At 32.2% G+C, this 25064-nt stretch overlaps 3 protein-coding genes across 3 annotated transcripts; 2 read left to right on the top strand and 1 right to left on the bottom strand.

Annotated features, from left to right (window-relative positions):
- Window positions 1-7883: 7883 nt before the first annotated feature.
- On the top strand, window positions 7884-12654 carry LOC130979607 (putative U-box domain-containing protein 50). Its single transcript, XM_057903080.1, has 7 exons — window positions 7884-8297; window positions 8411-8529; window positions 8632-8756; window positions 9149-9590; window positions 10689-10829; window positions 10958-11503; window positions 11755-12654. Exons 1-7 carry the CDS (start codon window positions 8123-8125, stop codon window positions 12652-12654), a joined length of 2448 nt encoding a protein of 815 aa, XP_057759063.1. The 5' UTR covers window positions 7884-8122.
- Window positions 12655-12994: 340 nt separating this feature from the next.
- Window positions 12995-17803, bottom strand: LOC130979608 (nucleobase-ascorbate transporter 11-like). The gene is made up of 10 exons (XM_057903081.1): window positions 16859-17803; window positions 16571-16668; window positions 16296-16466; window positions 15923-16023; window positions 15562-15697; window positions 15349-15399; window positions 14495-14782; window positions 14169-14403; window positions 13346-13626; window positions 12995-13233 (listed from the first exon to the last, which is right to left on the bottom strand). The coding sequence occupies exons 1-10, from the start codon at window positions 17592-17594 to the stop codon at window positions 13012-13014; spliced, it is 2319 nt and encodes a 772-aa protein (XP_057759064.1). The 5' UTR covers window positions 17595-17803; the 3' UTR covers window positions 12995-13011.
- Window positions 17804-20131: 2328 nt separating this feature from the next.
- Window positions 20132-25046, top strand: LOC130981648 (protein ecdysoneless homolog). The gene is made up of 5 exons (XM_057905268.1): window positions 20132-21355; window positions 21810-22148; window positions 22952-23076; window positions 23619-23782; window positions 24159-25046. Exons 1-5 carry the CDS (start codon window positions 20202-20204, stop codon window positions 24339-24341), a joined length of 1965 nt encoding a protein of 654 aa, XP_057761251.1. The 5' UTR covers window positions 20132-20201; the 3' UTR covers window positions 24342-25046.
- The last annotated feature ends 18 nt before the right edge of the window (window positions 25047-25064 follow it).

The following is a 25064-nucleotide window of genomic DNA, read 5'->3' as shown; positions in this document are numbered from 1 at the left end:
GGGACCAAAGGATCCTATTGATATAATAATTATATAATATATATGTAAAGATAGTGTATAGTATTATCCTAATCATCGTTCTCATCTTCTTTTTCTGCCAAAGCTTAATTAAGGCCAAGCTAACCTCTCTTTTGACCATTGACCACTAAACCACGTGCACCGCATCCCTTCACTTTTTCATTCAACGATGATTTCGGCTACGCACGTGCATTCCCTCTTCTCCCGACATTACTCTAACATAATCATCTCTTAAATATTCAACTTTCTCTTTATTTAATCTCTTCTGTTCCCTCTTAATTTAATCTCCTTTTTCAATACTACTCCTTCTTAAATTAATGTCGATGTACCAACTTAAGAGTAAATATTTCTTTTTTAATTAAACAAAAAATTTTATGTGGTAATAGAATTTAAATGTTGAAAATACGTCAAATTTTTAACTCCACCAATTACTTTTTATCAGATAAAACAACTTTGATTATGAAATTTATTACATACTCACCGTCTTATAAATATATATTAAAAATCAATCATTAAAATTATAAAATATATATTAAAAATAAATTAAATAATATCTATTTATATATAAATATATAATAATTAATTTAATGACTAACTTTTTTTTTTGTAAGCATAGCATTTTAATCAAATTTGAAACAAGATAATAGTTAAACAAAAATTCAAATGGAGTCAATTTTATATAAAATTAATAACTGAAAATGATTAGATGATAATTTAATTAAAGTGAAAATTCTGGTGAAGTCGATTTTACATAAAATTGATATCTAAAAACTGTTAGATGATTTGATTAATTTGACTAAATTTTTATTTAGTGACTCTCCGGTATTAACTTTATGTGAAGTCGACTTCATCTAAATTTTTATCTTTAATTAAACCTATCAAATTATTAAACGAATCTCACTTATCAACTTCACATAAAATTAACGGTACATAAATTTCCACCCATTTAAAAAATAGAAGCCGGCAGTTAATTTTTAGGGTAAGGGCATGATATGAAATGAAATTTGGAAGTGGGACCCACAGGGCACGTGAGATGGGTTGAAGTGCAACGTGAAATGAAAGGTTATTTTAACCAGAAAGAGAGAAGCAAGTAGTGGTATATATTATTTGTAATTTAGTATGATATAATTTGGTATCATAACCGATTTAAGTATAAACAGTTGTTGCTTACTCGACACCGCCATTAAAATAATTAAACAATCTCAGTAGCCCAAAACGGAGGTAAGGAAACACCACATCAACATCAACATCAACATCAACATTAACATTATAGTAATTAAAGAAAAAGCTATATGGTTGTGTTTGAGTTTTATAAATAATAGAAATGAAATCATTCACATAATAGAATGAAAATGGTAGGTGAGAATTATATATACTTGTTTAGAATAATAAAGTATGTCACCAATAATTTATATATATTCCACAAATTTTGTATTTATTACCTCCTAAGCACTTGCTAAATAGGTTAACTGCTGTTAAATTTATCTAAATTTTCTTACCAAAATCAAAGACAACAAAATGTCACATTCTTATTGGCCCAAATGTACTTCCTTAACCCATAATTAAACCACAAGATACTCATCAAACCAAATCGTGCAGCTGAGGCTTGGCACAGATGGAGGATTTCTACGCCTCTCATCAAGCTGCACCCGGGTTCAAATCCCAGCTGAGGCTAGATTGTTGCAAGAACCCATAGTACCCATATAGTGTGTGTGAGTGTGTTGTGTGGGTGTGTAAAACATGGGGTTAATGCCTAGGATTGGGGGCTGTCCAATCCACTTGACCAAAAAAAAAAAAAAAAATCAAACCAAATCGTATTCCACCAAATTTTTTAAAAAAAGTCTAGTACAAATTCTTTTTTAAATTCATAATAAATATTAGGTGGAACACCCAACTTAAGTATGATATTTTTTTTAAAATCCTTATATTTATTGGACAACCACTATAAATACTTGATATTTGAAGTCTCTTACTCTCTTATAAATATCATCCTCTAAAAAATCAATCTAGATAGGTAATTACTAATGAACACTAGCAATTCGCAAAGAAAAAGTCTACCATACTAGCATTTTTATTAAAATTTGACTAACATTCAACCAGTAAAAAAATGAGTAATCTCATATCCTTTTGACACTATTAACTTTTATTTGGGTCAATAGCTATATCCTCACGTGAAGTATTTCCATGGTTTACTCCTATGAAGATTTGGGCCTCGTTTTCTTGTTCTTATTAGGACGATGTCTCCTAGGATAGTGACACTCCTCTTATAATAGTAAGAATGTTTAATTGACCGAAAGCAAAATTATGTTATTTCAAATCTTTTTTTTTTTTGGTATTTGTTATTTCAAATCTACTCTATCATCTATGTATACACCTTTGCTTTTTTCATACTTTTTTTTGTCATGGATCTTCGAACTTTTAGAGTAGTTCCCAAGTCAATATTAGTTTTCGGATCAACAAATTGATAGTCTCTGTTGTCTTTTTTGCTCTCAGCTTTGTTTTTCCACAAAGACAACAACAAATTAAAGAAAAAAGCCCAGTTCAAGCCCAACAATATGTCATGAGAAAAATAAAGCCCAGTTCTAGCCCAACAACATTCAGCTCAATTCTTCCGAAGGGTTGTTGTTGTTGTTTTTTTTTTTTTAAAAAAACAACATTTATTCTTAGCCATATTAGAGAATTTTAGATAATAAATGGATTTTTTATTTTTATAAATTAAATAATATAATGATTACTACGATAAATAATTTTAAAAATATTTATCAAAATAAATACCTTTCTAAACGAGATAATTTTACATGTATCTCGTTTACACCGATAAGAGAGAGGGGGTATGCTACAAGTGTTTATTTCGTTAACACTGTAAATATCTCGTTTACAGTATAAATGAGATCTATGTATTTTTTTTATAAAAAAATTAAAAATAATAAAAAATATTAATAATATCAATAATTTAAATTTTTGACATGCAATTAGTACATAAAAAAGTTGGTAAAAGAGATTAAAATGGATATGTTTGATCAATTTTAGTCTATTTTAAATGATATGGATTAATACCTTTACTTGGAGACCATTGAACTGCCCATTATTAATACAGTTACATCTTTTTTAACTATATACTATTTAAAAATTTAAAATATAATTTAAATATACGTGATTTATTTAATGACCCAATTAATGTAGGTCACTGCTCTGTTGGTATATAATATGAATTTTTTTATTTAAATTATATTTTAAAATTTTTATGTACTCTATATGTATTTCTGTAAAAAAATAAAAAAAATGAATAAATATGGAAGAAAATAAATGTGCTGCCTACTATTGATAATGGATAATTATAAATATATTTTTAAATTTAAATTTCATATAAGTTGCTTCCAGTTGTTCCATTGATGCCGATAGTAACATACAATCTGGATGGACTTTTTTTTTGCAAAAGATCGGAGTAATACCACTAAGTAGAGAAGGAATAGTGTCAATCTGTTGAATTTCAATCCAAATAATGTGCTTACGTAGATGATAAGGAGAAAATTGATTTTTTTTTTCAAGATGTCATTATACTTATAATTACAGTACCTCCAAATTCCAGAGGAAGGCTTTAAGTGATCTTAATGATATGAATATTGCACTAAAATGGGAAGACATACCGTCTAGCATTTTTGAGAAATAGACATTCTGATGAAGAAAAAACTTATAAAGATTGTATGTCATTATCTGCATATGAGTTGCTTCAAAAAGAAATTTATGAAAATTGTATGTCATTATCTGTATTAATGGAGCAACGGAAAATAATTCATATGAAATTTAGAGTTAAAAGTATATTTATAACTATTCATTATTAATAGTGTACTGAAAATATATTTGTAATTATTTATTATTAATAGTGGGCAACACATTTATTTTTTTTTTTATATTCACTCGCTTTTTTTGTATTTTGTACAGGAGTACGTATGGAGTACATAAAAATTTGAAATATAATTTAAGTAAAAAAGATTTTAAATTATATACTAATAGAGTAGTGACATACATTAATTGGGTCACTAAATAAATTACGTATATTTAAAATTTTTAAATAGTGGGTAGTTAGAAAAGAAATAACCGTATTAATAATAGTCAGTTTAATCGTTTTCAAGTAAACGTGTTAATCCCTGTTATTTAAAATGGACTAAAATTGATCAAACATATCTTTTTTAATCTCTTCTACCAACCTTTTTTTTATACTAATTGCATGCCAAAAGTTTGGATTATTGATATCGTTATCGCATACTCCTCTCTTATCTCATTTATACTGTAAACGAAATAAAAGAAAAATTTATTTCGGTAAATATTTTAAAATTATTTATTTTAGTAATTATTACATTTATTTAATTTATAAAAATAAAAAGATCCAATAATAAATACATTAAAATTTTGAAAAATTATTTTTTAATATAATTTTTTACATAGATAATCTTAACAATTATCTTTTACCTAAATCCTAAAATATAATCCGAGATTTTTTTTATTTCTCTAATACTAAATATTTTTAATAAATCAAATGTCAACGAAATATATTGTTTTCATTTATTTATTTAATTTTTTTGTCAATGTGTCACTTTTATTAAAGGTCAAATTAGAAAACAAATTATCAACGAAATAAAAATATTATATTAAATTAATCTAGGTTTACAATTTAATTAGAGGTGATAAAATAAATAGTCGTCTCGTTTCGCCTCATTTTATTAATGTCCTGCCACCAAATGAAATGAATTTAAAATATTAGCCCATTTTATTTTATAGCAGATTAGTAAATTGGCGGATTAGTTCGCTCAAACAAAATTTTAATAAAAAATTAATAAAATTAACTGAAATTGATATAAAATAATAAAAAATTTAAATAAAAATAAAAAATAATTAAATTATTATATAATTTTTTTACTATTCTCTTTTAAATTTTTAATTTTAATAGAATTATTTAAAATAATACCTGTCAATAGAAGCATCTTTATTTTAAAAAATAATTCACATAATTTAAGTATATATATAATATAAAAAATAAAATAAATAAAATTAATAACAAAAAAATAAAAATTACATTTTAAAATTATTTTTGTATTTAAAAAAAATGATAAAATAACTTTTGGTTGCACGAGCCGCTCCACCCAACTTACAAAAGTCCGCAAATTTGGCGAATTTTTTGAATTTGACCCACTCTAAATTCTAACTTGACTCACTCTTTTGGTGGGTTCAGCAGGTTGACCCAAGAACAACCGATTCGACCCGTTTTGACACTCCTGTATTTTATTGTAAAAAAAAAAAGAGAGAGAGAGAGCCCTTTTATAAAAATGGGGCTCTACGATTGAGCTTGTTTCATTGGTAACAAGCACCCAAAAAAACATAAGTGCATTTAGACCCTTAAAACAAAAATTGTACTTTCATTAGGCACGTAAGACACGTAAGTGTATTAATCTCATATTTTCGCTTTCTATTTTTTAATTTTTAAGTAAATAAAATAAGTATAATATTTATGAATGATATTTCGTTTTTTTTTTTACCAAAGATTTGAGACCCGAACCCACAACCTCTTAATTAAGTATGAGAAGACTATGCCATTTGAACTATAACTCATATTTCGTCTTTACAAAATGATATTTCTGCATCTTGAATCGTATCTCCAAATACAAGTATAAATGGATTGTTAATCATTTTTATTTTTGTGGTAATTTAGACACTTTTGAGTTGATCTTGTGTAATGTTTATATCACATGTAAAAAGATTTTTTTATTTATCAATTATATTTGGATAAATTAAGATAAAAATATTTTTGTGTTCATTTATTATGTTAAAAAATCTAATTTTTAAGAAAAAAAAAGACTTTTTTAAAAAAATATATAAATTATAATTTCTCAAAATCTTTTTATTTTTTTAATATTTTTATTTATACTATTAAAAATTTGTTAAACAAATTAAAAAATAAAAAAAATCTTTTTTAATTAAAAAATATATTTTTTATCAATTTAATAGTCCTCAAATAACACTTTTAACTTTACATTTTTGGTTAATTTTACTTAATGTTATATATATATTTTTTAAATCAGACCAAAGCTAATTACCTGAGTTTTTTTTTTCCTTCTAAATCTCGTTCTACTTGTATACTACAATTACAATATGAGTTCAACTAAGTATCCTTTAAAAGTTGTATAATATTCAGCCTTTTATTATAATAATTTAAAAAAAAAATAAAACAAATACATCTAAAAATTTTAAATAGATTTAATGTCTTTTTTAAATTAAATACACATTTAAAATACAAAATAAATAAAACTAAAATTTAAAATTTCAATTTCAATTTTAAATTTCTGTTTTAAATTTAATATATTTAATTATTAATATATTACAATTTAAATACACAACCAAAAATCAAATTATTTAGAATTCAAAATTTGGTAATTCTGCTTGCAAAATTCTAAAAAAATTTGGTTGAGTTCATTCGTGAAGATATGTTATCTTTCTTTTTTCACTTAATAAAAAGTTTTTTTTTTAAATTTATGTATAATATTGAAAGTGTCTGTGTTTTTTTAGAGTTATAATGTTAATCTAATTTAAATGTATCAATACTTAATTTTGGATGTGTTTATGTTGTTCATTATGTTCTTATGTAAATATATAAGTTTTTTATATGAATTTTGGATGTGTTGATAAAATATTTATAGTGCATTCTTATAATTTTGGATGTATTTTAAAAATATTTTGAATAAAATATCATACTATCAGATGTGTTATAATTGAAAAATAACAACAGAATTTTTATGACCATATCATCTACATCTTCCCTCTTAAACTCCAGATTTTTTTTGCTTCTTTGTTCAAATTACTTACGTACAAAGTACTTTATTTGTAACAACTCTATTAATAAAATTAAATAAGATCAACTTTGTTCCAATTAAATAAGAATAAAGTTTTTATGTTTATTTTTAAATATAATTAAAAATGTTGAATATGATATTTTTTAACAAATTACATAAATGAGAGAGTGTTTCAGCTAGAAGGTGATGATACGTCTTCACCAATGAAGACGAGAGAGAAAATTCAGCAGGAAGGTACCTTTTTGGTTTTGGATTCACTAATGCCGTGTGAATGTCCCGTAGAATAAGGAATAAAAAACTTTATTTGTTACGTTACGTAGAAAAAAGTAAAGCCACAATAACTAACTATGATATAAAGTGAGTGGATTTTAAAATTTAAATTAAATTCATTTATAGATATATATCTACAAAATAGAGACATGTTTCAATAAAAAAATAATTAAATATTATTTAAATCTGATTAAAGACTGATTAATATTGTACCACTAGCATTTTCCTTACAATATAAGTTCAAGTTGTCATTTCGTACTAATTCTTTCTTCAATTAATATATTTTTATCTTTGTTTTAAAAAAAAAAAGGAGACAGAAAAAAAAAGTTATTGTCTCTAGGTGTTTTCTCTCTAGAATAGCAATTAACCCGCTATTTAAGTGATATATAGTAATAGTAATATGAATTAGATTAGACAACAAAATAATCAAATGGTAATCAATAAAGTCTTAAATATGGAGCTAGTAAGTTCACACTGCAACTTTAAGTTTATAATCCAAAACAGAGAGGAAAACAAAAGTAGATTCTTGTCAAAAGCCATGGAAATGATGACTGATGAAATATACAAATGGCAGAGATGATGATAATTGATAAAGGGACCCACCAAATTAATTAATTAATTAAAATTTCCAAACATTACATGCCATATACAAAAGTCCAAAGTTGGCCGTCTCCTTCATCTCTTCCCTTGGAAAATTCCTTATATATAAAAAACTAAGCATTAATGTAATATATATGAGTTTTAAACCAAAGAAAATTTCATAACAAATGAAATCTTAGCTTCGAAATTGATGATGTATATGCCAACCCTTTTCTTTGTTTTCCTTTACACTCATATGCATACTTTCATACTCAAATATTAACATAGTCATATGTTATTAGAGTCTAGAATCTTAGCTTAATTAATTAGTAGCATGTTGGGTTAAGTTGTTAGCTGCAACTTCTTTTCTTCTTCTTCTTCTTGATTAAGTTGGTAATTACAATCAACAAATGGATGAAATTCAGAGGGAAAAAGTCTATGTTGGTGTTGGAATTGATGTGCAAGATGGATTCAAGGTTTTGAATTGGGTTCTCAAGAATTGGAACAATAATAATTCTCATCCAATTTCTATTGTTATTCTCCATGTTGCTCACAACTTCTCCAATGATTATGTTTCTACACCATGTAAGTTATTTTGAGCTTTTTTCCTTGAATTTTTTTTCTTTTCTTTTCTTTATTAGGATTGAATTTCAAGTGGGATTCTCTTAAATTTTGTGATGATTCTGTTTAATTTGCAGTTGGGAAACTTCCAGCAAGATCTGTGAATGAAGAGAAGCTTGAAGTTCTAAAGAAGTATGAAGAAGATAAAATCAAGAAGCTCTTTTCCAAGTATATTGCTTATTGTGATAAAGCCAAGGTTTGTGTGTGGAAAAAAAAAATAGTACTTGAATTATTGAATACATAAACATAACTCAATTGCTCTCAAATTTTCTAATATTTTTTTTAAATATATTTTTAGGTGCCGGCAGAAATTCTTCAAGTTGAGAAAGTTGATGAACCTATCCAAAAGCGCATCCTAGATTTGATCTTTAGCCTTGGAATTACCAAATTGGTCATTGGCTTTTCATTCATGAAGCCCTCCTTGTAATCTTTCATTTAATCATTTCCAATTTTTTTTATTTTCCATTAAATATTCTCTCTCTCTCTCTCTCTCTCTCTCTCTCTAATAGGATTTTTACTTCAACTTCAAACTAGTTATAATTTATTAATTAATTTATTTATTATTATTATTTATTAAGTTATTATTTTATTTTTATTTATTATTTTATCTTTTTTTAGAAGCAAAATTTGTTATGCTTATTTTTTATTAAATGGCATGCAATTTTTTTATAAAAAAATAAAATAAAATAAGAATTTAATATTATTATTATTATGCCAATATTTTTATTAGTGTTTGGGTCAAATTTAATACAAGTTAGATAAAATTAAATCCATTAGATTTGTTCTTAATATTTTGAATTTTCTTTGTGGTTTAGGAAATCAAGAAGTGCCATAAGTGGATTGTTCTATGTTCACCAGCACAAACCATCATTCTGTGAATTGTTCATAGTTTGTGGTGGAGAACAAGTGTTCCTAAGATCAAACAATGAAGAGAAAATCATGGAGGATGAAAATGGTGTCACGGTTGCAAGGTTAAAAGACAAGGTAACCTTCAAAGATTGGCTTGAGAAAATAATGTTCAACGATAATAATAACAAATCAAATGCATCAACTTCAAAAAATCTTGAGTCATCAGCAGTTACCCAGAACCAATGGGAATTTTATCTTCGAGAAATTGATAATTACTATCAAGAATTGTTGATGTCATACTCCAATTTGGATGAGAGAAGCTGTGTGCAAGAAAATGATGGTTCATCACAGATTGGTCCAATTGAGACAGGCGTCATTATTGAACAGAACAATTCTTCTTCTAATACGGTAATCAATCAATTTGACATTTTTATCTTTTTCTTTCAAAAAATATGTGGTCCTTCATCATCAATTGCTAAATATTTTATCTGATTTGTTGTGTTTTGCCTTGTTTCTTATTGTGGAGTTGTGGGATTATTATTGGTGTTTTTTTTTTTTCACTGTTCAGTATTTTTTATCTTTATATCTGGTGAAGGTAGAAATATATGTTCATGTGTTTAAGTATAAATTAAGTGAAGGATTTATCCATAAATTAAAAATTACTCTCATAAAATATATATTATTTGTGTTTGTTTTGATCTTATCAGGTTGATGGATACATATTCATTTATTATTGGATAACGCGTGTAATTTTTTTTAAATGAGATGTATATTCTATCTAATAACAGAGAAACAAATATTAAGTTATAAATAAATAAGAATGAATATTGAAAAGAAAGTCTACAAGTCATGTCATTCCAGTGGTCATTTTTCTTACTAAAAATCTTTCAGTTTGAATCTAATTATTATTTTATATATTAAATATTGATGGGAACATTTCCGTTTGTTATTTTAAAACTGTAAAGTAATGTATGGGTTACATGAAATGTCAACTGTAGTCTATTTTTCAAATCTCAATGTTATATCTTAAATTCTTAATACAACCTTGCTTAGCTTTTCATGCATCCTTTGGGACCCAAAAGGCTCTTCAATAATTAAACATTTGAGACTTTATGGCGCACTCATGTACTGTTTTTTACTGGGAAAATATAGGTCGATCAGACAATAAAAATATTAAACAATGTAAATAATAGATATATTGAATGTTCATTTTATTAGGTATATAAATGATTATTCTAATATTAAAATTTAAATAGATAATTTAGAGATATAGCATATTTTAATTTGATTAGTGGTTATTTATGTTGTTTAAGAAAGTTACTGATTATCTAACACAACTTTTTTTTATTTTTATGTTTGGATGTTGTATATGCTTTTGTTCTCTTCCTGCTTTACTTGCTTCACATGGCCCGGCCCATTTGTTTATGGAAAATATTGCCTCTCCTTTTTTTTTTCCATTTTTTTTAATGCAAAAATATTGGCCTAATAACTTTGCTACCCACTCAGAGTGCTACAGAAAAAATTGAGATCCTACAAAATAAATTGAATGAAGCTCAAATGACCATCCAAATGAAGAGGAAAGAAGCTAAGGATCAAATAGAGAGGCGCACAAAAGCAGAATGGGCAATATGTTTATGCAATAGTAGGGTAATGCTAATATTCTAAAGCAATATCATGCCATATTTATTTATTTACAAAAATATTATTTATATACTAAAATCAGCGTCTATATTTTAAACGAATATTAAAAAAAACAATTATACATATATGATTAGGCTGAAGAAGTTGAATCAAGAATAAAGGAAGAAGTGGATGCAAGGGAAGAAATTAAGAAGGAAGTAGAGGAAGAAAAAGAACAAACGCAGGAGATTCGAATAGACGTAGAAGAGAGGAAGAGGAGGCTAAAGTCACTATCAGAGCTCCATTCCGAGCTCTCAAAGAGGGTGCACGTGTCCAAGATGGCCAAGTCACGTGCGGAGAGGCAGCTGGAGAAAGCGATTGCGGAGAGAGCGGAGATGGTGAGGGAGATAGAGGAGCTGAGGAGACAGAGGGACGTGCTCAACAGAAGGATCGAGTTCTGCAAACAGAAGGACGCAATTGGAATGGCCGCAAGGCTCATGAGCCAAGAGGAGGCGGCTGCGTGTGCTTTCAGGGAGTACTCCGAGGAGGAGCTGCGCCTGGCCACGGACAACTTTTCCGACAGGTTGAGGTTCAAGTCCGGTGGAGATTGGAGCCATGTGTATAAAGGACGCATGCCTCATTCCACCGTTGCCATCAAGATGCTTGCTTCTTCTTTGTCCCTCCAAGATTTCCAAGCTAAGGTATTCATCAACTATAAATATATGTATTTAGGATTTAGTTTTTCTAAAAAGTTTGAATTATATTTATTTTTGGTCTATTTTACTTTTTTAAAAAGTAAAATTCAAACTTTAGAAAATCTAAATTTTTTATTTGTGTATAAAAATACATATAATTTATTTATTTTTAATATATATTTTATATTAATGAATAATAATTGACTTTAATAACTAATTTTAACCGTATTAATATAATTTCTCCTGCATTTTTTTAGGTGAGAATTCTTGGTGATATTAGGCAGCCTCATCTGATTGCTATGGTGGGCTTTTGCTCCGAGCCCAAATGCGTAGTATTGGAATACATGCACAACGGAAGCTTACGAGACATACTATTTTCTAGGAGAAGAAACCGGGCTTTAAAGTGGCATGATAGAATACGAATAGCTACAGAAGTTTGCTCGGGCCTAAGCTTTCTAAACTCAGTTAAACCAAGGCCCGCTATCCATTGTCACTTGACCCCATCCAACGTCCTCCTAGACCGGAACTATGTAGCCAAGATCACGGGCTTTGGGCTTGATGAGTGCCACGACGAGGAGTGTAGCGTTGAGTCAGATATCCGGGCCTTGGGGGTGTTTTTGCTACACCTTCTAACAGGAAGAAATTGGGCCGGGCTTGTTGAGGAGGCGATGATAGTAGAGACGGATAGAGAAGCATTTGTTGGGGTTCTTGATGAGACGGCCGGAGCATGGCCGTTGGATCTAGCTAAAGAGATTGCGGGCCTAGGGATGAGGTGCATGTCGAGGGGAGAGTTGAGTATTGGAATGGTGATGGAGGAGCTGAGAGAGATTAGAAGAAAGGGTGATGAGATAGCAGCAAGAGAAGGGCGAAGGGTAATAAGAAGTGGAAGTGGTGCAGATAGAGATTGGTCAAGTGCTGTACCGAGTGTTTATCTTTGCCCTATACTTCAGGATGTAATGAAGAATCCACACGTGGCGGCAGATGGCTTTTCATACGAGCTTGAAGCAATACAACACTGGTTGCAAACAGGACATGACACGTCACCAATGACAAACTTAAGGCTTAAACACACATTCCTCACCCCTAATCACAGCCTTCGCTCCTTAATTGAAGATTGGCATACCAAGAATAATACATCATCTGCAGTTTTAAATTAGCAACAATACCAAATTCTTTACGGTTAATCCAATAATGTTCATTGGACAAAATTAATATATATTTTTACAAATGAAAGGTTCCTGTATAATGTATATAGTATTGTCTAACCTTACATAGAAAGTCAATGTAAATCACTCTACATTTTTCTTCCCACAAGTCTAAATATCAAATGCCAAACTACAAAAATAAAAGAAATATTTGTAATAAAAAATTATGAATGCCTAAGTCCAGCTATGCCATTTTACAACAATAACTATAATGTTTCAAGCTATATTACATATCCATGTATAACAGTATAAGAGAACAAAACTTAATAGACATACTGACCATTTTTCAGAAGGAAATGTTACCAAGAATTAGACTCCCAAACACTTTAATCCGCAGCAACACCATGCAAATTTCTTAGGCAGTGAATACTCGGATGGCAGCGAGGGATCAGCTGTGAAGTCTTCGGCTCGCGACCACACGTACACCCCTCGTTCTTGTTGGCTGCCTGGTACAGTGTTGTCCAGTATGAATGCTACCAACATGGTAACCACCATGTTCATGGACATAAGAGCATTGATTGCAAAATCAAGCTGAAAGAAAATGACATGTTCCTATTAATAAAACCATTAACAATTACAAACTAAATCGACACTAAATATATTGTCCTTTCCTTCAATGCAGCCCAAGTGAGTGACTACTTACTTGTTTAAAGCCTGAATGGAACAGTCCATTCGATGCAGCTGCGTAGGGAACCAAATAACTGGGAAGGATCAAGATAGATTCAGGTTGGTATTGTTGAAAATAAGATGGAATGGACATGCCAAGGAACAATGAGACACCAACTATTGCTGTGTTCCTGAAGCTCGTTGATTGACAATACTGCAATGTCGACAGGCCTAATGCCACAGTAAGAGCCCACATGAAACACAGTATAGAAGCAGCCAAGGCCAGTGGAATGGAAGCAAGAAGGGCACCAACTTTTCCTACAAAGAAATGAAAGGAAGCACTTAATTCGGTCAATGCAATGACAATAATCAACCTGTATATAGAAAGTATCCGAAATGTCGATTCAGGTGGTAAGGTATCTAAATTTTCGCTTAATATGGCTGGAATCAAACTTTGATCCAATAAAAGTATGCATGTATCTGTCTTTAGAAATAAATAAGCATCGATGTTCCTTGTTCTGCCACTACATACTTTTAGACATACCCTTTTATTTCATATTGATGAGTCATTTTAGCATTTTTGTTACATTCATCTCGTTGCAATTTTCTAACCAGATAAATTTATTTATAAGTGTACCAGAAAAATCAAAATGACTTATCAATATAGAATGAAAGGGGTATTTCAGGTATGATGTTTAGCAGCCATATTATGAGAACTAATTCAAGTGCACCGAAATTTAAATTGCCACATCATAAAATCCACCTCAGACATGTAGCAAAAAATATAAGAGAATAACTTGTTTATAATCAAGTGTTAAGAATTTTGACATTATGGATTTGTCACCAACTTTGTTTCTTACCCATAAATGAAAACAGGATCAAGAAAGCTGCTCCAAGTTCGACTACTCTTCGATTCCCCACCTTTGTTATATCAATTGTGTGCATATTTTCTGTCAAAGTTGTTGATCCAGTACCTGAACCCCAAATACCAGCCAATATACTACAGAAACCCTCCAATGCAATTCCTCGGCTCACGACTCCTGGTGTTGGAGACCTTAAATTAACTTGCAGAGACGTAGTACGATATGTCCCAACCTGCAAAATGAATAACCATTTACAAAGTTAAAATTGTAGTTTCAATGTTTCATCACCTGTTCACAATTGATCCTTAAAACAATATCCTTACCGAATCCACAGTAGCAACGAGTGACACTATGATCATGATTATGCAAGTCCTAAAACTGAAAATAGGGACACCCCATTGTAAAGGGTAAGGAATTCTGACCCATGCTGCGGTTGACAATGCATTGGAGACATCGGTCCTGCAATGCTTCATCGTATATGCATGCTTTCTACAAGCATCCAACAGAATATTGGAACTTGGTATGTTGGGATCACATCCTTTATAATTGTATGCTCCTCCAGCTGTTAAAAAGGATGCATATATCCATATTATTATTGCACTAAGAGGAACCTGCAAACATTAAAAACTAAAATTATGTTCACAAAAGGAAAAAAGCACTCTGAACTATTACATAAAATTTGAAAACTACACAAACTCTTGTTATTTCTCTACTCCTAGACCTCTTTTCTTCTTTAACTTAGCTATATTCTATGCTTAATTACATATATAATCATAGATAAATAACAAATATCGAGTAATCAGAATCTTCAAGATTATCTTTCAAAAGAAATTGACTCTACCAATATTGACCAAAGTAATTTATGCTTGAGTTGTTGAGTAATATTCTTTTTCTCCATCACAATGGTTGTAAGACTGTTAAAGGTTAGAAAGGATCTGAGATACAAAGTAACCACCAGATCACTAATTTTAGCATTATTTCATGTGTTTATATCCGAAGTGGCATAACAACAAAATTCTTGTATATATTCATGCTCCATTGTCTCAAAATGACTACTATCTAGACTCATTAGAGGGGCTTATAAACTAGGTAGAGTGAGCATACATGAAAGAAAATGATTGCCACAGTCAACAACTTGGTTAAACAGAATAAAATAAAAGTTCGGTAAAATACTTACAGCATAAATTCGAAACAAGTGGCGCCCAAAGATAGATATTCCACGCAGATACTTCAAATAAGACATAAAGAAATAATATCAGTTTCTGGACACAATTAAAATTACTTCAAATAAGTCCAAAATTCCATGAAGGGAAGCCTTAGAATAACGGTTGTGTTGTCTCCGTGTAACTTTAAGAATGATTGCTTTTTATATGCATGGTACATGACTCACCAGAGTGAATATCAGAACCAGTGCTATGAGTGGAATGCTAATTTCTATACAAGTGCCAGCTTGTGGAAAACCATAGCTGAAGAAAGCTAAGCCTACGGCGGCAACAGTTGGGGCAACAACTATTGGGTTGATTAACCTGCAAGAAATTGAGGTTAGCTTACATTTGATAAAAGATTGCTTTTATGGTGACTTCATCGACCAATGTAAGTTTATGTTTTATACTTTTGTTAATGCATGCATGTCAATGAAATATTTAGCAAGGTCACAAAGAGCAGAGAAACAAAATATACAAATTTCTATCTATTTGATCCCAAGAAAGAAGATATGTAAACACAAGATATTACATGCAACTTCTTGTTACCTGAGTAGAAGAGACATTAAACCACTAAATCCCAGGAGAGACTGGAACATCGAACCAATTATTATAGCTCCTTGGAGTTCCCTCATTATGTGCTTAAATTTCTGCAATTAAATAAGCAGGTTTTAACATGCAAACAGAGAATATGTCCAAATAGAAGCCAAAATTTGTAAACAAATGGTAATCAAGGTAAGCATTTTATTGCCAAAAATTTGACAGCAACCATAGATAAAAAGAAGAAACGGAAAACGAGAAATGAGAAATTTAGGCTGGTAATTCAAGTACGCACTAGTTTTTAAACTTCATTGCATTTCAAAATGCAGGCAGTAGCTTGAAAAACAATGAAGTAACATTTCCTGTCTGCCAATGAACTTACATGCTCTGTAAGATTCCGATATTCTTGAGCATTAGCAATAACCAAAGCCGGTGCTAAATACACAAATGAACTTCCTTGAACCAAAGGCAGACGAGTACCAAAGTATGAATGCAGTATGGTCGTTATTCCAGAAAGAAACAGCATTGTCGAAATTACAGTAGCAGTATCCTTCTGTTATCATACATCAATATAAAAATGAATCAATACAATAAGATAAGCTATCAATTTTGCTATAGTGTAATTTGTATCCTAAGTAAATTATGGCATATACTTACATCTGTTCCACCCATGGCAGGTACCATAACTATAGGGATTAATACAAGTGAGCCAGCCAATGATAGATAGTGTTGCAGGCCATAATAGAAGAGATATACTGCAATTAAGGATGCAAAGATTTAAATACAGCAAAATGGTATATGCATTCAGCTCATAGGAGACAGTAATTAGTTAAAACAATTTAGGCATTTAGCTAAAAAATTGACAGTATACCATGAACCAAGCAAAGCACGTAAAAAACATAATTTACAACTGATATAAATAAAAAGGATAAACACAAGACCAACCAAAACCAGGATTTTCTGTGAGCCTGCACTTCAATTCTTCCGGTCCGGGCCACCCTCCACCATCAACAGGCTCCTCCCCTTCAGGATAAAGATTCACCTTGAAATCTCCTTGTGCTACATCACCCTCCACGTCCTCCTCCTCCTTCTGCTCCGGCACAGGTGCAACCACAGAAGTTCCATGACCATTGCCATCCCTATTCACCATCCCATTGGCATTAGCATTACCATTCCCTCTCAAACCAACCTTCCTCTCACCATCAGGAGCCATAGCTAAAACAGGTTCATTCTCATTTCCCCTCCTTCCAATCCCTAATGCTACCCCATTACCATCACCATTACTATTACCATTAACATTCTCAGTCCTAGTAGTAGTGGCTACTCCATGTGAAGCTGGTTGGATCTCATTCCCTCTGTTGTTTCTCAACCTCCCAAGTATTGGATCTATCTCTATCTTAGGAGAAGACCCCTGGTGAAGGTTGTTCCTTTCCAAAGGTTCAAACTTTTCACTTGCACTGGTGGACCCTACTTCATTCGAGTAATCAGAAACAAAACCTGTTCTCTTTGCCCATGATCTCAACTCTCTTGGACTGTGCTCACTCCTTGGCACAAATGGGTCCACTCTGCCTGAAACGGGAGGTGCTGCTCCTCCTCTTCCTCCTCCTCCACCACCACCACCATATCTCTTCCTCAGAGCTTCACCCCTTTCCACTGGTTCTGCGTTAAACCCAGTGTCCATTCAGAAATGGCAGTGAGGAGCTGAACAAAGCTCGGCCCAATATAGCAAGAAGAAGAAAGATTAGATTTTTACAAGAAGCAAAGACAAAGAGATAGAGAAAGAGACAATGGAAGCAACAGAGTTAACAGTGAGAGTGTGGAAAAGCAATGTGGTTTTGTTGGCAATTGATAGTGACTGTTGAAGGTAGGAGGGAGAGTGATTTGAGTGGTGAAATTACCAATTAGTCCTTCTTCTATGGCCGTTGTTGATGGAAGAAGAAAAGTAGAAAACTATCTTCAAATGGAGGGTCACTGCTTCCATTGTTCTTCTTCAATTTAACTAATTTTTTTTTCATTCCTTCTTTTTTTTTTTTTGAAAAGGAGATGAGACCATTTTTATTTTTAGTTGAATGCACTTTTATTTCTTAAAATTTTAAGTTTTCTATTTGGGTTGAACAATTTGAGAATTATAAAATAAATTTTGCTTTACTTATTATACATAGATGCATTTGATATTCGAAACTTTAGACAAAATAAAAATATAATTTATATTTATATGTTAAAATGCTAAATCAATGAGTGAGTGTAGCTAACTAGTTGGTTTAATTGATTTTGTAGAAGACTACAAATTTAATTATGGGTTGAATTGAAAGGTGAGACCTTAATAGGTCCCAATCCAATGTAAATTATTGCAAACTTTGTAATGAAAAGTCAAACATTGATGCTAAAGATTTTGATTGGCTTATTCTTAGACAGAAATAATTAAATTTTAGAGACTTTTTTGGTTTAAGAGATAAGATTGTCTTAATAAAGTGATCCACCAAATTAATTAAAAGAGGTACAAAATAAAGTATTGCTATTGTGTAAAGTGTATATTAACTTACATACTAAGCATCAACGTGGGATGTGAAAATCATCAATCAACTTACAATATTATAACTAGGAAGAATTTGGGAATGAAAAGTTGAAGACAAAATACATTAAGCAGAACCCAAAAAACAAAAAAAAATCCCTTGTTAATTTTTACATACATTACATTATTTTACTATAATGCAATTTTGCTTGGATAGACACGAAACATCATATATTACAAAGAGAAATTATAAATGAAAGAAAATAGGGTACAAATTCAAGGGTACCATCTTCACCGACACTGCTAACAATAAAGTGATAAACCAAACGTATATATGATCTGAACTGAAGTGAAGTGGACAACTGTTAGCTCTATTACAAGATCAGAAATTGATTAAAAATGCATTTGGATTATATAAACAATGAAGTCATGACTCATAAGGGTGCTTAACAGTGACTAAAACTATTGCGGTATTGCCATTGATAATTCATATATTCTATAGGAAACATTTCAAGTGCACCCGGGAGTATCGGTGCACCAGTTATTTTAACCGTTGATTTTAATTAATATATATTATATATATTTTTTATAATTTAAATCAACGGTTAAAACAACTGGTGCACCGGTACTCCCGGTGCACTTGAAATGCTTCCTATTCTATATTCTATTAAACGATGAAATAATATATATATATATATATATATATATATATATATATATATATATATATATATATATTAGTTCAACAAAAGAAAAATTAGAGGAGATTTATCTTGGTCTCTCTTTAAACTAGAGGAGATTTATATCATGAAAAGTATTTCTGGAAAACAAAATTATATGCACTAAACATCTTCCACATTGTTATATATCCACGTTATATACTAATATCTCTATCTCTATTATAACAAAAGCTTGTGTATGCAAACTGTTTTATATCCAAATATAACACAATAATACCGGATTTCTTTTCATTGGATGTAAAAATCAAATCATGTCGTTCACTTGTGTCCGGCATGGAAGGAGTCAATGGTGCTAATCAATTTAAGTTGGTCTAGTAGTTAGTTTACTAATCCGTTTAAATAAGAATTGAAAGTTTAAATGTTATTTTATATATACAATAATTTATTGGCCAATGACAATTTTTTATATAAAACAGTGACAGATCTTTGGTTGTCGGATTGAAAAATACGGTACAAAATATAAAAGCAAAAGAAAACTAATATGGGGCCTAAAAATCAATCCTAGAAACGTATAGTGCAATCTCAAAAACCACATTAGTAATTCTGGATCAATTGGGTCGAATTAACCCAAATTTACATGATGAAACGTACGAATAAAGAATGCGGCCCAGTACAAAAAACGAATGCGGCCAAAACTATAAAAACGCAAAGCAAGGTTATTAGCCCAACAATTGAAAGATGGTTTAAGGTTTGAACAGTAGGACGGTGCAGCCGAGGCTTGGTACTAGCGGCAGGATCTGCTGCCTCGCAAGTAGCTGCACCTGGGTTCAAGTCCCACGAGAGGAAAATTGAACCCTTAAATGAACTCATGTAGTGTGTGTGAGTGTGTTGTGTGGATGTGTAATACATGAGTAATACCTAGGATTAGGGGCTGTCTAATCCATCTGACCAAAAAAAAAAAAAAAAACAGTAGGACGGTTCATGACCAAAGAAAACGGTTTACGGTTTCCCTCGAGAACGAGAAGTGAAGAAATTAGCAATAGAAGAGAGTAGAATGAGCAGTGAAAGTGAAAGCTAAGCTCAACACAAGACAAGAATGGAATCATCAACCGAGTCACCTCCTTCATCCATCTTCAACCAAAAACACCACCCACCACACGACACCGTTTTCTATTCCATCTACCTTGACTCCCTCATTCTCAACTCCACCACCACCCCAACCGCCCTCCAATCCCTCCACCTCCAAATCCTCCAAACCCTTTCTCCCTTCACCAACCACTACATATGGCAGCACCAACCCTTCACTCTCTCCCTCTCCATCCCTCCAAACCCTACCTGCCCCTGCCCTTCTCCTTCCGCCACCACCCTCCCCCACCTTCATGGCCACCTCCGCTACGGCGACAACCTCGACGACGAGTGGTTCCTCGTCTTCCTCCTATTCCACACCTCCCTTCGCTTTCCCAATCTCTCAATCCGCCTCTGGGACTCCGATGGCGAGTTCCTCCTCATCGAAGCCGCATTCCACCTCCCCCGATGGCTAAATCCCGAAACTGCCCTCAACCGTCTCTTCCTCCGTAACGGTAATCTCCATATTGTCCCCAAAACCCGCATCCCGAACCCCTCCCTCATCGATTCACTCAAATTCCTTATCAATTCTCCCAACGAATCGCTTGCTTCAGAGCCAATTCAGCTCGCGGTGAAGAATCGGATATCTGGTTACCCTGAGAAGGCTATGAAGAACATGCATACTGTTAGGGTTAGGGTTCCTTTGTCCGTTGCGCAGGTTCTGAAGCACGAGCCTTGCTTGATTTCGCTGGCTGTGGAGGGGTTCTACGATAGGGATATCGACTCGATGAAATTCGCGGCGAGGATGGAGAGGTTCTTGCCGAGAGGGAAGGAGGAGGAGTTGGTTACTGTCTCCGTGAGGATGTCGAGGGCGATGTACGCCCAATTAGTGAGGCAGACGTTCAGGGCGCCCAAGGTGTACCCGGCTGCGCCGCCGCCAGGCGAGAGGGAGGCGTTTTTCGAGGCAGAGCTTGGAATGAAGATAGCGTGTGGGTTTGAGATGATGTATCAGCAAAGGAAGCGTGATGGGGTGGAAGGGAGGGGGAGGACATGGGAGGCGTTTAGGAAGAGCTTGGAGGAGATTGGCTACTTCCAAGGATTGCTTCCGGGTTCCAGTGAATACCAGAGGTTGTTGAAGAGTGCTGAGGAGTATTACATGAACACTTCTCTGCACTCTAGAGAAAGGTAATGTTTCGAGAAACTTGCGGGGACTAATTTAACATTGTGCTCTGTAATGTAGGTAGATACCCAGTTAGAGTTTGCAACAAAGCTGTTTACGTTAAAATTGAGTTTTTGTGTCATAGGTGGGTTTGTTTATATTAGAAGATCAGATGTGAAGACTCTCCAGTCTCCAATGAGAAGAGTGGACTATGTGAGGAATAGTTTATTCATTATAGATACGTGAAAGTACAGGAAAAACTATTGAAAAAACAAGTAAAGGGACTTAGGTTTCAATAGTCATGTTTACAAACTTGGTTTATTTGAAACATTTAACCACCTAATATGTGAAAGCTTTGTTGTTGTTGTTGTTTTTTTCCATCTTTAATTTTATTTGATTGGGTCATTGGAATTGGAGGATTGGACATTGATATGTTGGAGTTCTTTATTGTGCCATTGCTGAGGTGAAAATTTGTTGCAGTGAGTTGATGAGTTCTCCAGTTAGGCGCATAGATGAAGTTCTTGCTTTACCGCATTCAGTGGATGATTTCAAGGGTCATGATGTTCCTCCATCTGATGATGATTCCTGGCTTGACAATGGAGAGGAAGAGTTGGACTCTGCCCTTCTGGAGAGACAAAAGGAAATGGAACTGTATGAGTCAAAACACAAAAAGAAGGGGAAAGGGAAAGAGAATCCGGATGTGGGTCCGTCATCTGGTTCAAAAACTGATGAGTTTGATCCCAGCAATATAGCAAAATCCATGCAGGCATTTGTCAATACATTATCAAGTTATAAGGGTGCTGAAGCTCCTGATGACAGGTTAACTAATATAGTGACTTACTCATTTAACATATCTGATATGCATGCTTAGGACACCTATTATATAAGCATCTTTACAAGGAAAGAATTTGGGTCATGAAATGATTTATTTTCCAAGATGTTAGGCTGTTGATATAGGGTCAATTCTCTATACAGGTATTAAGACTGATATTCCCACTGAAGTATGGTCTTGCTTGGAAGAGCTTATTTTCAGTGTATTTAGGTTCACCTATTTTTCTGAATAATTGTTTTACCTAAATATGTATTTAAATATTGTATCCAAAAAGGAAAAAAGAAAATGTGGTGTGGTGATGTATTTGTGTTTATTTAATTGAGCTTATCATTACAGCTTTTGGCATCCAGGCTAACCTTTTTTGAGCCTAATTTTATAATCATCAAAATGCAAGCTTTTAAAAACAGGCTTTTCCAAAGGGTGATACAATGATTGTGGACTGATTTAACCGTCATAAATTGTCAAAATTCCATTCTTGGCCTATCCAAACTTTATTTTCCACAATTTAAACAACACTTGTGATCATTGGGCTATTTAACAAGTTCTACTTAAGTACTTATTTAGTTGTTTATGCTGTCTATTTATACAATTAGCATTGGCTTCTGGTAAGGTAATTGGTAACTTTTTAAATGAAAAAAAAAGGAAGTATTTTTTATGACTGACATCTTCCCTGATGAATACACATTTAGGTGATGCTTAATTTATGACATCTGTGTTATTTTTTTACCCCCCTACATTACTTGATTATGACGATATCTCCTTCCTTATCTCGGGCACCTGCCTTGTACAGAAATAGAGAAGTGGACCTTGATGTAGACCAATTTATTAAAGACATGGAATCAATAATGAGGTGTCCAGGTGGTGAAACTGCCAACAGTAATGTCGAAGAAGGCTCCTCTTCCGACCTGGACTTTGGTAAGACCTTCATGTCTATAACTATTTGTAGACATCAACTATTCTAGTAAAGAAGGATTTTCTGTGGTTTTTTTAAATTTTACTTAGAGCCTACTTCAGCCCAATTTCTTGATGTTGATCTTTGTTTTTCTTGCCTTTATTTTTATTAGGGTGTTATACCGTACATGATTTGATGGTTTGTATTTTTCTCTTAATCTAGGTTTCCTTAAAAGGTGCTTAATCACTTTCTATTTTTATTTCTTTAGGGATATATATATATATATATATATATATATATATATATATATATATATAAGTTCACAATTTTAAAATCTCTTCCAATTTTTGTGAAGCTAGATTTTGTAAGTTTCCTTTGTAGTATGTGATACTATGAGCAACATGAAATTCTCCATCCTAAAAAAACCGGCTCCTAGGTTTTTTTGATGCATAGTATTGAAGAACTAGAGAAGTCAATGAAATAGATGACCACTTGCTCAGTCAATTTTGTCTTCCCTCTTACTACCTCTTCTGCGGTCTTATATTTTTTGTTGTTGATTATGTAGATGATTCTGACGAGAGCGATATGGATGAATCTGGTGAAGATAATAAGGATGACATGGATGCTTTCATGCGTTCGTATTCTGATGTTATGAATGAACAATTGAAGTCAACCACCCTTCATAGAAGTTTTGTTCGTGCTAAGGAACAAATTCCAAAGAAGGATGAGGTACTTCATTTGCAACATATAAACCAACTAACAAGTCAATTGTTAGGAAAGAAATACAGTAACCAGCTGCATTGCATAAGAATGTTAAAATGTTCCAATTTGGCCATTGATTATGTTATACTAATTTCTTAAATGTAGATACATTCTCTTTTTCCCACCCTTGTCCCTCCGTTATTTTCATTTTTTTTAGTTGCCTTCCTCATTTCTTCTTTTTCTATGTGATTAATAAGGAATAAGAACAGGGGAAGAGATGTGGGCGCTTGCATGATTGTTTAGTTTTTGTATCTTCACCAAACTTCTGCATATGATGAGTGCAGTTGAATTGAGTTGAATGACTGATGATTCTGCATTTTACGTTTCTGGAATTTACTTTCAGGGAACATCAGCTGCCACAGAAGATATGGATGAAGATTTCTCGCCTGTAGATGTGGATGTGAATTTAGTAAAGAGCTTTCTTGATTCCTTTTCTTCTCAACAAGGGCTTCCTGGTCCTGCTTCCAATTTGCTTGGGCTCATGGGGGTGCAGTTCCCGCAAGATGCCAACAAGAAGGGCAAATGAAGTTTATCCAGGTTTTTCAAGTTTTTGGACTCTCCAATGTTTCCAATAACATGTTTTTTACACATGCTTGGTAGATAGAGGGACCCAGGGAATGCATAGTTAGTAGTGAGCAATGATATTATTACTTGCATGAGAGAAAAACAAGAAACTATACATCTATGCTGAGTTACCTTACCTAGCTATATCATAATTTGTACATGGGCAGAAGTGCATGGGAAATTAGGAATACTGTAGTTATTTTTAGATTGCAAATCCATGCAAACTAGGAGGAGCATAAATTAGCGTGTATTATTCTACCATAATTTGAACTTGATGTGGGTATTTTCCAATTTAATTATACCATAGAAGAGATTAGTTGAATCTGCTCTGTACATCTTGTATTTACTTGCAAAAAATCCTGGCATGAGTGTTTTTGTTCGAACTCATATAACCCACCATGGATGATTACTGGCTTTATGGATTATGTAATTGCCAGTTATCAATGTTAAAATAGTATTTATTCAATATAAGATTTGGAAATTTCATGTCCTCTTATGAGGGTAAGAATGCTTATATGCATTTGGAAATAGATCTTCTCAATTTACTTCATTTGACAAGGTCAATTATGACATGCATGTTCAGGTTTTAACTCGGACAAGAGATGGATACAATACAATAAATTGTATAGTGAAAGACTAACTTGATCCTGTCAAGTGAGAGGATCTATTCTCATGTGATTCTCAC

The sequence above is a fragment of the Arachis stenosperma genome, chromosome 5 (assembly GCF_014773155.1).
Source record: "Arachis stenosperma cultivar V10309 chromosome 5, arast.V10309.gnm1.PFL2, whole genome shotgun sequence".
Classification (NCBI taxonomy): domain Eukaryota; kingdom Viridiplantae; phylum Streptophyta; class Magnoliopsida; order Fabales; family Fabaceae; genus Arachis; species Arachis stenosperma.
This window is presented reverse-complemented; position numbering and strand designations above follow the sequence as displayed.

Excerpts from the sequence above, each read along its gene's own strand:
- LOC130979607 (XM_057903080.1), top strand. The coding sequence starts at position 8,123 with ATGGATGAAATTCAGAGGGAAAAAGTCTATGTTGGTGTTGGAATTGAT. Across the intron at positions 9,591-10,688 it reads ACAATTCTTCTTCTAATACG|AGTGCTACAGAAAAAATTGA; the intron begins GTAATCAATCAA and ends CTACCCACTCAG. Across the intron at positions 11,504-11,754 it reads TCCAAGATTTCCAAGCTAAG|GTGAGAATTCTTGGTGATAT; the intron begins GTATTCATCAAC and ends GCATTTTTTTAG.
- LOC130979608 (XM_057903081.1), bottom strand. The coding sequence starts at position 17,594 with ATGGACACTGGGTTTAACGCAGAACCAGTGGAAAGGGGTGAAGCTCTG. Across the intron at positions 15,400-15,561 it reads TGGTTCTGATATTCACTCTG|TATCTGCGTGGAATATCTAT; the intron begins GTGAGTCATGTA and ends TCTTATTTGAAG. Across the intron at positions 13,234-13,345 it reads TCCATTCAGGCTTTAAACAA|CTTGATTTTGCAATCAATGC; the intron begins GTAAGTAGTCAC and ends ATTTTCTTTCAG.
- LOC130981648 (XM_057905268.1), top strand. The coding sequence starts at position 20,202 with ATGGAATCATCAACCGAGTCACCTCCTTCATCCATCTTCAACCAAAAA. Across the intron at positions 22,149-22,951 it reads GCTGAAGCTCCTGATGACAG|AAATAGAGAAGTGGACCTTG; the intron begins GTTAACTAATAT and ends TGCCTTGTACAG. Across the intron at positions 23,077-23,618 it reads CTCTTCCGACCTGGACTTTG|ATGATTCTGACGAGAGCGAT; the intron begins GTAAGACCTTCA and ends TTGATTATGTAG.